The 12,886-nt window shown below is 40.9% G+C and overlaps 1 protein-coding gene across 1 annotated transcript in view; it reads left to right on the top strand.

The window, feature by feature from the left end:
• NLRP1 (NLR family pyrin domain containing 1) overlaps positions 1–12,886 on the top strand; it is a 47,091-nt gene that overhangs the window by 10,957 nt on the left and 23,248 nt on the right. The window contains exons 7-8 of the mRNA XM_053569154.1: positions 655–825; positions 12,452–12,622. Of these exons, the coding sequence (XP_053425129.1) occupies positions 655–825; positions 12,452–12,622 (342 nt within the window). The remainder of the gene's footprint in view (positions 1–654; positions 826–12,451; positions 12,623–12,886) is intronic.

Genomic DNA, 12,886 nt, shown 5'->3' with positions numbered 1-12,886 from the left:
GGCTGCAAATATCCTGTCCTAGGATGTTCCCTCTGCCTTCTCCTCCTGCAGACCCTCTCTGTGGTCTTGCTGTCTTTGGAAGGGAATAGGGTCCCACATGAGCCAACCTAGACAGCAGTATATACATGTGTGATCAGATACAACCTTCCATCACAAACTCACACTCAGACCACCCCTCCTAGCCTCTGTGCCCACCTCCCATCTCCTTTCCTTTCTGGGCACTGGGAGTCCAGAATATCTGTGCCAAAAGAAGACTGGCATGTCTACATCAAAGTGAGGAAGGCTGTCCAAATCACCAAGCTCCTTCTCTGTGCCAGGCCCCATCTTGGCCACTGCAGATAAAAAAGATGAAAAGTATCTGCCCCAGCCCTAAAGGAACTCCAAGGCTGAGGCAGAAACAGACACACCAAATGAGCATGTCAGTTGCTGTGGTGAGGGCTGTAGAATGAGGAACCACACAGAGGAGGAGCCCTGTGCCCAGGTGGTATGGACAGAGGCCTGGCGGGGAGGCTGGCCAGTCCTGGGGATGGCACTGCCCACAGTGGCCTGGTGCTCAGGGAGACTGAACACCCACTGTGTTGTGCAGGGCTGTGCACATGAGACCCACACACACACACAGATCACCTCTCTCTTGTCCCTCTCTCCCTCCCTCAGGTCCATGCAGGTCACGGTCACAGATGCCTGTTGGCAGCTTTTCTTCTCCATTCTTGAAGTCACCGGAAGCCTGAAGGAGCTGGACCTAAGTGGAAACTTGCTGAGCCTCTCTGCAGTGCAGAGTCTTAGTGAGACCCTGAGACATCCTCGCTGCCACCTGAAGACCCTGCGGTGAGTGCACCTGGGGTTCTGCTCTGAAGCATGGCTGGGAGCACATCCAAGGCAGAAGCAGAGACTGGGACGAGGGATTGGTCTTCGTATTCATCAAACATTCCTTGTAGCCCTCTCTACCCATGCACTGTGGCAGAGGCCAGGGCTACACAGATAGGATTTTTTTCTCACAGATTCTACAAGAGACTGACAATAATCAGGGAACCATACTAACAAATCTATAATAAATTTATAATAATCAGGGCTCTAATGGAAAAACTTTGCTCAAGAGGAAGTGAAGCTTGGAAAGTATCTCAGGAATACAGAGGATTTAACTAAGAGAAGAAGAGGAAGAAATTTTTAGACAGAGGGAATGGCATATACAAAGGCCCTGTGGCAGGAGGGAGGATGAAGCAGGCAAGGAATTGAAAGTAGGCCTGTGTGTCTGGAGAGCAGAGAGCAAAGGGGTGTGATGAGGTTGCAGAGACTATCAGGAACCTGACCACACAAGGCCTGTAGGCCGTGATGGGATTAGGGGTCTTTTCCGGATGCATTGGAATTTTAAGCAGACAGTTGACAAGATAAGTATATTTTTAACATAGAAACTGACTGGTATGCAAAAAGTGAATTGTAACAATACAAAAGTAGTGTTAAACAGTTAGTTGGAAAATGCAATAGTTCCTATGAAGATGGTGATAGCATAAACTAAGGAAAATTACAGTAGTTTTAGTAACAGACAGTAATCAATCACTGTAGTGTTAGCCATGGAGATGGAAAGAAGTCACTGGATTCAAAAGATCTATAAGAGTAAAATAACTGGGCTCAGGAAAGGATTGGATTTAGGGAGAAAGGGAGAGGGCAATATCAAGGAAAGTCTTAGGTTTCTGGCCAGAGCCACTTACGGGATAGGGATGAATGAAGAATACTGAAAGAGGTGAAGTTGAGTGATGGAGTGTCATGACTATGATCTTGTACTTGTTGATTTCAAGTTCCTTGAAACCCCAAGGTATCCAAGGGGGTAACAAATAAAGCTCGATGTGTCTAGCCATGATGGCTCATGCCTATAATCCTAGCACTCTAGGAGGCCAAGGAGGGACAATTGCTTGAACTCAGGAGTTCAACACCAGCCTGAGCCAGAGTGAGACCCCATCACTGCTAAAAATATAAAAATTTGCTAGGCATTATAGCAGACACCTATAATCCTACCTACTCAAGAGGCTGAGGCAGGAGGATCACTTAAGCCCAAGAGATTGAGGTTACCATGAGGTAGGCTGAGGCCAGGACCCTCTAGCTTGGGCAGCAGAGTGAGACTCTCTCTCAAAGAAAAAACAACAACAACAAAAAAAAAAAAATGGTAAGACTGTCCCACAAAACAGATCTCAATGAATTTCAAAGAATTAAAATTACACAAAGTGATCTAATTTTACTTCTCTGATCATGATGAAATAAAATTAGAAGTCAACAACAGAAGGAAATTTGGGGAATTCATAAGACACTTAAATTAAACAACAAATTCCAAAAATCAATAGATCAAAGAAGAAACCACAAAGGAATGTAAAACATACTTTGAAATGAATATAAACAAAACTTAGAGATCTAAAAATAGATCTGCCATTCAATCCCGTAATCCCTCTACTGGGCATATACCCAGAAGACCAAAAATCACATCATAACAAAGATATCTGTATCAGAATATTTATTACAGCCCTATTCATAATTGCTAAGTCATGGAAAAAGCCCAAGTGCCCATCGATCCACGAATGGATTAATAAATTGTGGTATATGTACACCATGGAATATTATGCAGCCTTAAAAAAAGATGGAGACTACCTCTTTCATGTTTACATGGATGGAGCTGGAACATATTCTTCTTAGTAAAGTGTCTCAAGAATGGAAGAAAAAGTACCCAATGTACTCACCCTTATTATAAAACTAATGTAGGACCTCCACATGAAAGCTATAACCCAGTTACAACCTCAGAATAGGGAGAAGAGGGAAAGGGAGGGGAGGGAGGGGGGACGGAGGTGGAGGGAAGGGCATTAATGAGATTACACCTGCGGTGCATCTTACAAGGGTATATGTGAATCCTAGTAAATGTGGAATGTAAAGGTCTTAGCAAAATAACTAAGAAAATGCCATGAAAGGTATGTTAACTAGTATGATGAAAATGTGTCAAACAGTCTATGAACCAAGTGTATGGTGCCCCATGATCATACTAATGTATACAGCTATGATTTAATAAAAAAAAAATGCCAAGATGTATTGGCTGCATCTAAAGCAGTGAGGACAGGGAAATTTATAGCTATAAATGCCTATGTTAAAAAAGAAGATGGGATATCACTACATACATATTAGAATGTCCAAAATCTAAAATACTCCCAACACCAAATGCTGGTGAGGATGTTGAGCGACAGGAACTCTAATTGATAGCTGATGGGAACTCAAATGGTATAGTCTCTTTGGAAGATGGAGTGGCAGTTTTTTATAAACTTAAATGTACTTTTACCATATGATCCAGCAAACACACTCCTTGGTATTTATCCAAATGAATATAGCCTACATCCACACAAAAACCTTCACTTGGATGTTTAAGGCAGCTTTCTTCATAACTGACAAAACGGAGAAGCAACCAAGATGTCCTTCAGTAGGTGAATGGATAAATCAACAGGTATAGATGCAGATGATGGACTATTGAAGGCTAAAAAGAAGTAAGCTATCAAGCCATACAAAGTAAGGACCTTAAATGTATATCATTAAGTGAAAGAAGCCAACCTGAAAAGGTTGCATACTGTATGATTCTAGCTATATGACATTTTGGAAAAGGTAAAACTATGGAGACCATAAAAGGATCAGTAGTTGCCAATGTCCTTGTTTTGATTATTTTTTTCTTCTAGGTAAATGCCTAGTAATGGGATTAAGCGATCAAATGGAAGGTCTACATTTAACTCTTTGAGGATTCTCCATATGTCTTTTCTTTCTTTTTTTTTTGTATTATTATTATTTTTTTATTGATGGGGATTCATTGACGGTACAATAAGCCAGGTTACACGGATTGCAATTGTTAGGTAAAGTCCCTCTTGCAATCATGTCTTACCCCCATAAAGTGTGACACACACCAAGGCCCCACCCCCTCCCTCCGTCCCTCTTTCTGCTTCCCCCCCATAACCTTAATTGTCATTAATTGTCCTCATATCAAAATTGAGTACATAGGATTCATGCTTCTCCATTCTTGTGATGCTTTACTAAGAATAATGTCTTCCACGTCCATCCAGGTTAATACGAAGGATGTAAAGTCTCCATTTTTTTTTAATGGCCTAATAGTATTCCATGGTATACATATACCACAGCTTGTTAATCCATTCCTGGGTTGGTGGGCATTTAGGCTGTTTCCACATTTTGGCGATTGTAAATTGAGCTGCAATAAACAGTCTAGTACAAGTGTCCTTATGATAAAAGGAATTTTTTCCTTCTGGATAGATGCCCAGTAATGGGATTGCAGGATCAAATGGGAGGTCTAGCTTGAGTGCTTTGAGGTTTCTCCATACTTCCTTCCAGAAAGGTTGTACTAGTTTGCAGTCCCACCAGCAGTGTAAAAGTGTTCCCTTCTCTCCACATCCACGCCAGCATCTGCAGTTTTGAGATTTTGTGATGTGGGCCATTCTCACTGGGGTTAGATGATATCTCAGGGTTGTTTTGATTTGCATTTCTCTAATATATAGAGATGATGAACATTTTTTCATGTGTTTGTTAGCCATTCGTCTGTCGTCTTTAGAGAAAGTTCTATTCATGTCTCTTGCCCATTGATATATGGGATTGTTGGCTTTTTTCATGTGGATTAATTTGAGTTCTCTATAGATCCTAGTTATCAAGCTTTTGTCTGATTGAAAATATGCAAATATCCTTTCCCATTGTGTACATTGTCTCTTTGCTTTGGTTATTGTCTCCTTAGCTGTACAGAAGCTTTTCACTTTAATGAAGTCCCATTTGTTTATTTCTGTTGTTGTTGCAATTGCGATGGCAGTCTTCCTCATGAAGTCTTTCCCGAGGCCAATATCTTCCGGTGTTTTTCCTATGCTTTCTTGGAGGATTTTTATTGTTTCATGCCTTAAATTTAAGTCCTTTGCATAAAGTATCTAGAATCAATTTTTGTGAGTGGGGAAAGGTGTGGGTCCAGTTTCAGTCTTTTTTTTTTTTTAATTTTTTTTATATATATATATATTTTTTTTTTTATTGTTGGAGATTCATTGAGGGTACAATAAGCCAGGTTACACTGATTGCAATTGTTAGGTAAAGTCCCTCTTGCAATCATGTCTTGCCCCCATAAAGTGTGACACACACCAAGGCCCCACCCACCTCCCTCCTTCCCTCTTTCTGTTCCCCCCCATAACCATAATTGTCATTAATTGTCCTCATATCAAAATTGAGTACATAGGATTCATGCTTCTCCATTCTTGTGATGCTTTACTAAGAATAATGTCTTCCACGTCCATCCAGGTTAATACGAAGGATGTAAAGTCTCCATTTTTTTTAATGGCTGAATAGTATTCCATGGTATACATATACCACAGCTTGTTAATCCATTCCTGGGTTGGTGGGCATTTAGGCTGTTTCCACATTTTGGCGATTGTAAATTGAGCTGCAATAAACAGTCTAGTACAAGTGTCCTTATGATAAAAGGATTTCTTTCCTTCTGGGTAGATGCCCAGTAATGGGATTGCAGGATCAAATGGGAGGTCTAGCTTGAGTGCTTTGAGGTTTCTCCATACTTCCTTCCGGAAAGGTTGTACTAGTTTGCAGTCCCACCAGCAGTGTAAAAGTGTTCCCTTCTCTCCACATCCACGCCAGCATCTGCAGTTTTGAGATTTTGTGATGTGGGCCATTCTCACTGGGGTTAGATGATATCTCAGGGTTGTTTTGATTTGCATTTCTCTAATATATAGAGATGATGAACATTTTTTCATGTGTTTGTTAGCCATTCGTCTGTCGTCTTTAGAGAAAGTTCTATTCATGTCTCTTGCCCATTGATATAAGGGATTGTTGGCTTTTTTCATGTGGATTAATTTGAGTTCTCTATAGATCCTAGTTATCAAGCTTTTGTCTGATTGAAAATATGCAAATATCCTTTCCCATTGTGTAGGTTGTCTCTTTGCTTTGGTTATTGTCTCCTTAGCTGTACAGAAGCTTTTCAGTTTAATGAAGTCCCATTTGTTTATTTTTGTTGTTGTTGCAATTGCCATGGCAGTCTTCTTCATGAAATCTTTCCCCAGGCCAATATCTTCCAGTGTTTTTCCTATGCTTTCTTGGAGGATTTTTATTGTTTCATGCCTTAAGTTTAAGTCCTTTATCCATCTCGAATCAATTTTTGTGAGTGGGAAAAGGTGTGGGTCCAGTTTCAGTCTTTTACATGTAGACATCCAGTTCTCCCAACACCATTTATTGAATAGGGAGTCTTTCCCCCAAGGTATGTTCTTGTTTGGTTTATCAAAGATTAGGTGGTTGTAAAATGTTAGTTTCATTTCTTGGTTTTCAATTCGATTCCAAGTGTCTATGTCTCTGTTTTTGTGCCAGTACCATGCTGTCTTGAGCACTATGGCTTTGTAGTACAGACTAAAATGTGGTATGCTGATGCCCCCAGCTCTATTTTTGTTACAGAGAACTGCCTTAGCTATACGGGGTTTTTTCCGGTTCCATACAAAACGCAGAATCATTTTTTCCAAATCTTGAAAGTACGATGTTGGTATTTTGATAGGAATGGCATTGAATAGGTAGATTGCTTTGGGAAGTATAGACATTTTAACAATGTTGATTCTTCCCATCCATGAGCATGGTATGTTCTTCCATTTGTTAATATCCTCTGCTATTTCCTTTCTGAGGATTTCATAGTTTTCTTTATAGAGGTCCTTCACCTCCTTCGTTAGGTATATTCCTAAGTATTTCATTTTCTTTGAGACTATGGTGAAGGGAGTTGTGTCCTTAATTAGCTTCTCATCTTGACTGTTATTGGTGTATACAAAGGCTACTGACTTGTGGACATTGATTTTATATCCTGAAACATTACTGTATTTTTTGATGACTTCTAGGAGTCTTGTGGTTGAATCTTTGGGGTTCTCTAAGTATAAGATCATGTCGTCAGCAAAGAGGGAGAGTTTGACCTCCTCTGCTCCCATTTGGATTCCCTTTATTTCCTTGTCTTGCCTAATTGTATTGGCTAGAACTTCCAGCACTACGTTGAATAGTAATGGTGACAGAGGACAACCTTGTCTGGTTCCAGTTCTAAGAGGAAAAGCTTTCAGTTTTACCCCATTCAGTAAAATATTGGCTGTGGGTTTGTCATAGATAGCTTCAGTCAGTTTTAGAAATGTGCCACCTAAGCCTATACTCTTCAGTGTTCTAATTAGAAAAGGATGCTGGATTTTATCAAATGCTTTTTCGGCATCTATTGAGAGGATCATATGATCTTTATTTTTGCCTCTGTTAATGTGGTGGATAACGTTTATGGACTTGCATATGTTAAACCAGCCTTGCATCCCTGGGATGAAGCCTACTTGATCATGATGAATGACTTTTTTGATGATAAGCTGTAATCTATTGGCTAGGATTTTGTTGAGAATTTTTGCATCTGTATTCATGAGTGAGATTGGTCTGAAATTCTCCTTTTGGTTGTGTCTTTTCCTGGTTTTGGTATCAGGGTGATGTTTGCTTCATAGAATGTGTTGGGGAAGATTCCTTCTTCCTCAATTTTTTGGAATAATTTCTGCAGTACAGGAATAAGCTCTTCCTTGAAGGTTTGATAGAATTCTGGAGTGAAGCCATCTGGACCAGGGCATTTTTTGGTTGGAAGATTTTTTATTGTTTCTTTGATCTCAGTTCTTGAAATTGGTCTGTTCAGGAGCTCTATTTCTTCCTGGTTGAGTCTAGGGAGAGGGTGTGATTCCAAATATTGATCCATTTCCTTCACATTGTCTAATTTCTGGGCATAGAGTTTCAGGTAGTATTCAGAGATGATCTCTTGTATCTCTGTGGGATCAGTTGTTATTTCCCCTTTATCATTTCTGATTGAGGTTACTAGAGATTTTACTTTTGTATTCCTCGTTAGTCTGGCCAATGGTTTATCTATTTTATTTATTTTTTCAAAAAACCAACTCCTTGTTTCATTAATTTTCTGAATGATTCTTTTGTTTTCAATTTCATTGATCTCTGATTTGATTTTGGATATTTCTTTTCTTCTACTGAGTTTAGGTAGATTGTTCTTCTTTTTCCAATTCCATAAGATTTCTTGTGAGATTGTTGATGTGCTCTCTTTCTGTTTTTCGAATGTAGGCATCTAAAGCGATGAATTTTCCTCTCAAAACTGCTTTTGCAGTATCCCACAGGTTTGGGTAGCTTGTGTCTTCATTGTTGTTATGCTCAAGGAAGTTAATGATTTCCTGTTTTATTTCTTCCTGCACCCATCTGTTATTCAACAGAAGATTGCTTAATTTCCATGCCTTTGTGTGGAGTCGAGCGTTTTTGTTAGAGTTGAGTTCCACCTTTAGTGCCTTATGGTCTGAGAAGATACAAGGTAAAATTTCAATTCTTTTGATTCTGTTGATATTTGTTTTGTGTCCCAGGATATGATCAATTTTGGAGAATGTTCCATGGGGTGATGAGAAGAATGTATATTCTTTATCTTTGGGGTGGAGTGTTCTATATGCGTCTGTCAAGCACAGTTGTTCTAGGGTCTCATTTAAATCTCTTATATCTTTGTTTAATTTATGTTTAGAGGAACTGTCCAGCTCTGTAAGAGGAGTGTTGAAGTCACCTGTTATTATGGTATTATCAGATATCATATTGCTCAGACTGAGTAAGGTCTGTTTCAAGAATCTGGGAGCATTTAAATTGGGTGCATAAATATTTAGAATTGAAATGTTTTCTTGTTGTATTTTTCCCTTGACCAATGTAAAGTGACCATCTTTGTCTTTTTTGACTTTAGTTGCTTTAAATCTGCATGTATCTGAAAATAAGATTGCAACTCCTCTTTTCTTCTGAATTCCATTTGCCTGAAAAGTTGTCTTCCAACCCTTGACTTGCAGTTTTAATTTGTCTTTTGAAGCCAGGTGTGTTTCCTGCAGACAGCAAATGGATGGGTTGTGTTTTTTAATCCAGTCAGCTAATCTATGTCTCTTCAGTGGGGAATTCAAGCCAGTAACATTTATTGGGTGTCATAGTATTCTATTCACCTTATTTTGTGAGAGTCCATTGCTTAGTTTTATCTTTTGCATCAGTGTGGAAGTTAGGTTCTGTCCTTTAATTTCTGAGTTCTTACTTTGCTGCTGATCCATTGTGATGGTCAGTGTGTAGAACAGGTTGAAGTATTTTCTGTAGAGCTCATCTTGTTGTGGCACATTTCCTCAATGTTTGTATATCAGTAAATGATTTCATTTCTCCATCAATTTTAAAGCTTAGCTTAGCAGGATATAAAATCCTGGGCTGGAAATTGTCCTGTTTAAGTAGATTGAAAGTAGATGACCATTGTCTTCTTGCTTGGAAAGTTTCATTAGAGAAGTCTTCAGTCACTCTGATGGATTTTCCCCTGTAGGTCAACTGGCACTTACTCCTGGCAGCCTGAAGTATCTTTTCTTTTGTCTTGACTTTGGACAGGTTCATCACAATGTGTCTTGGAGAAGCTCAATTAGAGTTGAGGTGACCTGGAGTCCGATATCCCTCTGAAAGCTGTGTGTCAGAATTTTTGGTGATATTTTTGAAATTTTCATTTATAATATTCTCTAGAATGGCTTCCATAACCCTGGGGCATTCTTCTTCCCCTTCTGAGATTGCTATAACTCATATGTTGGAACGCATCATAAAGTCCCATAATTTTGTCAGTGAATGTTCTGCTTTCTCTCTCTTCTTTTCTGCCTCTTTTACTATCTGAGTTATCTCAAGAACCTTGTCCTCTACCTCTGAAATACTTTCTTCTGCGTGGTCTAATCCAGGGGTCCTCAAACTTTTTAAACAGGGGTCCAGTTCATTGTCCCTCAGACTGTTGGAGGGCCGGACTATTGTTTAAAAAAAAAAAAACTATGAACAAATTCCTATGCACATTGCGCATATCTTATTTTGAAGTAAAAAAACAAAACAGGAAGAAATACAATATTTAAATTGAAGAACAAGTAAAGTTAAATCAACAAACTTATCAGTATTTCAATGGGAACTATGGGCCTGCTTTTGGCTAATGAGATGGTCAATGTCCGGTTCCATATCTGTCACTGCTAATCATAACAAGTGATGCAAGTGTGCATCAGTTAGTCCTGAGACTGAGAGGAGGAGTTGAGAGACAGAGAGAAGGAGGGGAGTCAGAGAGTGTGGCGCACATTCCACACATGTGCACTGTGGGCCCTGGAATAGTCTTCTGCTAAGCAAGACAGGCAGCAGTGGCAAAAACATGGTGGGCCAGATAAATGTCCTCGACAGGCCGCATATGGCCCTCAGGCCATAGTTTGAGGACCCCTGGTCTAATCTGTTTCTAATACTTTCTATTGGATCTTTAAGTTCCCTAATTGACTGCTATATCCTTTCTATATTCTTCATATTGTTCATCTCTTATTTGATTCCTTTTTGGGGTTTCCTCTTGGTTATTTTCCACTTTCTCAGTAGTTTCCTTCATTGTTTCCATCATTTCCTTCATTGTTTTCATCATGTGTATTCTAAATTCCCTTTCTGTCATTTCTAACATTTCTTTATAGGTGGAATCCTCTGCAGTAGCTACCTCATGGTCCCTTGGAAGAGTTGCTCTGGACTGGTTCATATTGCCAGGAGTTTTCTGCTGATTCTTCCTCATGAGTCATTTCTCTTCTCTGTTTTCTTGCCCTAATTTTCCTTTCCCTTCCTCTTGCTCTTTAAGTTGCCGTGCCCTGGACTAGGGTTTCAATGAGTCCTTTTGGTACAGGACCAGAAGGATGAGAAGGTTGAAGAGCAAGAAGGGATAAAATAAAGAAAAAAGCAAGCAAGAAAGAAAGAAAAGAAAAGAAAAAAGAGAAAGGAGAGGGGGTGGGTAAAAGGGAATATTGACAAAGAGAAGAGAGGCACAGAAAGAGGGAGACAGAACAATACAGGTGTACAGTAGGGCACTTTGACACAACCTTAAAAGAAATCCAACCTCTGGGGGTGCCAGGTTGGATGGTTCCCTTGAGCTTAGCAGCTCTTTGCTAGCCTGATCAGACACAGTACCCCACCCTCACCAAATAGAGAGGAAAGACAAAAATGCTATAAATCAGACCAAAACAAGCAAACAGAAAACTTTACAGGTAAAATTGGGGAAAAAAACAAATAATAGGGGTAGAAACACTAGCAAAAATGAAGTTCAAATTATTGTAAAAGGCAACAATGGGAAATTGTATTTAAACTGGAAAAATGGAGAAAGAAAACAAAGAAAAGAAAAATCTATAGGGAAAAGGTTGAAATTAAAAATCCAAACAACAAACAAACAAAGACAAAGCAGTATATATAGCTTGTTGAATATTATCTGGGCAACAGGTGATCTTCTGGAGTATGAGATGTTAATCACAGTGCTGATATGACTGGAGGCCTCTGCTGATTTCTCAAACCTTGCAGGGTAGAAACCCTAAATTTCTCTTCAGCCCTCTTAAAAGGCTCTTTAATCTTCTAAACTTGGCTAAGCAGAAGCTTTCCCAGGAAAGTGCTTGTCGCTGGGATCACTGCTGAAGTGGCTATTCACTTACCCAGTGTGCCAACAACGGTCTCACTCTGCCCCTGAGTGTTAAGGCTGTAAGGCAGCTCAGTCCCTTCCTTTAGGCTGCTCAGTCACTAGATTTAGCTACTGCCTGATCCTTGCTCCGCCACCCTGAGGGTGGAACTCACAGGGGCACTTCTCTCACAATGGCTCCATGGGGCCCACAGCCGAACACTATTAGCTCCATCCGGCTCAGAGGGCCCTAGACAAAGCCCAAAGTTCTCTGCACTCCCGCCCAAGCTCTCCCAAGGCAGTTCAACTGAGTACCGAGTCCAAAAACACCAAAACAGCTCACAAGTAAGGCCTTTCCAGTTTGCAGTGTCACTGCTGCTGTACTTACAGCTGCTGGAGGGATTAGACCAAATGAACACATGCAACCACTTGCCAGTTTTCCACTGCTTTTGTCCTCCTCTTGGGGTCCAGAAGTCTCTCACTGACTCCCTGTGTCCTCAAAGGTATGATCATAGGCAGATCCTACCCGCCAGAGATGCCTGGAGTCTTGTCTCCCCAGACTCACTGTGCCCAGTTGCAAGGAAGCTGTTACTCGGCTGCCATCTTACTCAGATTCCTCAACCCAAAATTTTTTTTTAAAGAGGAAGATTAGAGATGAGAGCAAAAATGACCAGGATCCAGGTTACATAGGCCCTGTAGACCAGGATAAGGACCTTGTATTTTACTCTGAGTGATGTAGGAAAACATTGGAAGGTTTTGATCAAAAAAGATTCCCAAACTGACCACTGTTATTTATTTCTATGTCTGTCTCCCAGTAGGATGTGCATTTCTGGGGTCCTGGTGATGAAGGCTGCTCTTATTCACCTCCACCCAGCCCACAACAGGTTGTCAGGGTGTGTTAGTGGGTATTCACTGAATCCAGGCACTAGGAAACTCAAAGCCCTGAGTATGTACTTCCTACAGGTTGGCCAGCTGTGGCCTCACAGCTGAGGGCTGCAAGGACCTTGCCCTTGGGATGAGCACCAGCCAGACCCTGACCAAGCTGGAGCTGAGCTTCAATGTCCTCATGGATGCGGGAGCCAAGCACCTTTGCTGGGGGCTGAGACAGCAGAATTGCAGGCTGCAGTTACTACGGTAATTGTCTCGGGTTGACACTGCCTTGTGGGGTGGACGTGGGAGGAACAGGAAGCTGCCTGCCTCTGTCAGGAAGACCAGGGGAGGGGAAGAGAGAAAAGGAGACCTGCTCTGAGAGGTAGGGGGCACTGCAGGATGTCGGCCAGGCTATGGAGACTCAGGAGGAGGGTCACTCACACCTGGGCTGAGGGACATGGCCTCCGGACTCCACAGGCAGCATGAACACCCAAGTCTAGTGGGCACACACTTTCTAAGCCCTTGTTT

Source organism: Nycticebus coucang, chromosome 18 (assembly GCF_027406575.1).
Source record: "Nycticebus coucang isolate mNycCou1 chromosome 18, mNycCou1.pri, whole genome shotgun sequence".
Taxonomy (NCBI): Eukaryota; Metazoa; Chordata; class Mammalia; order Primates; family Lorisidae; genus Nycticebus; species Nycticebus coucang.
Note: the sequence above shows the minus strand (reverse complement) of the source record. Positions and strands in the feature narration are given on the sequence as shown.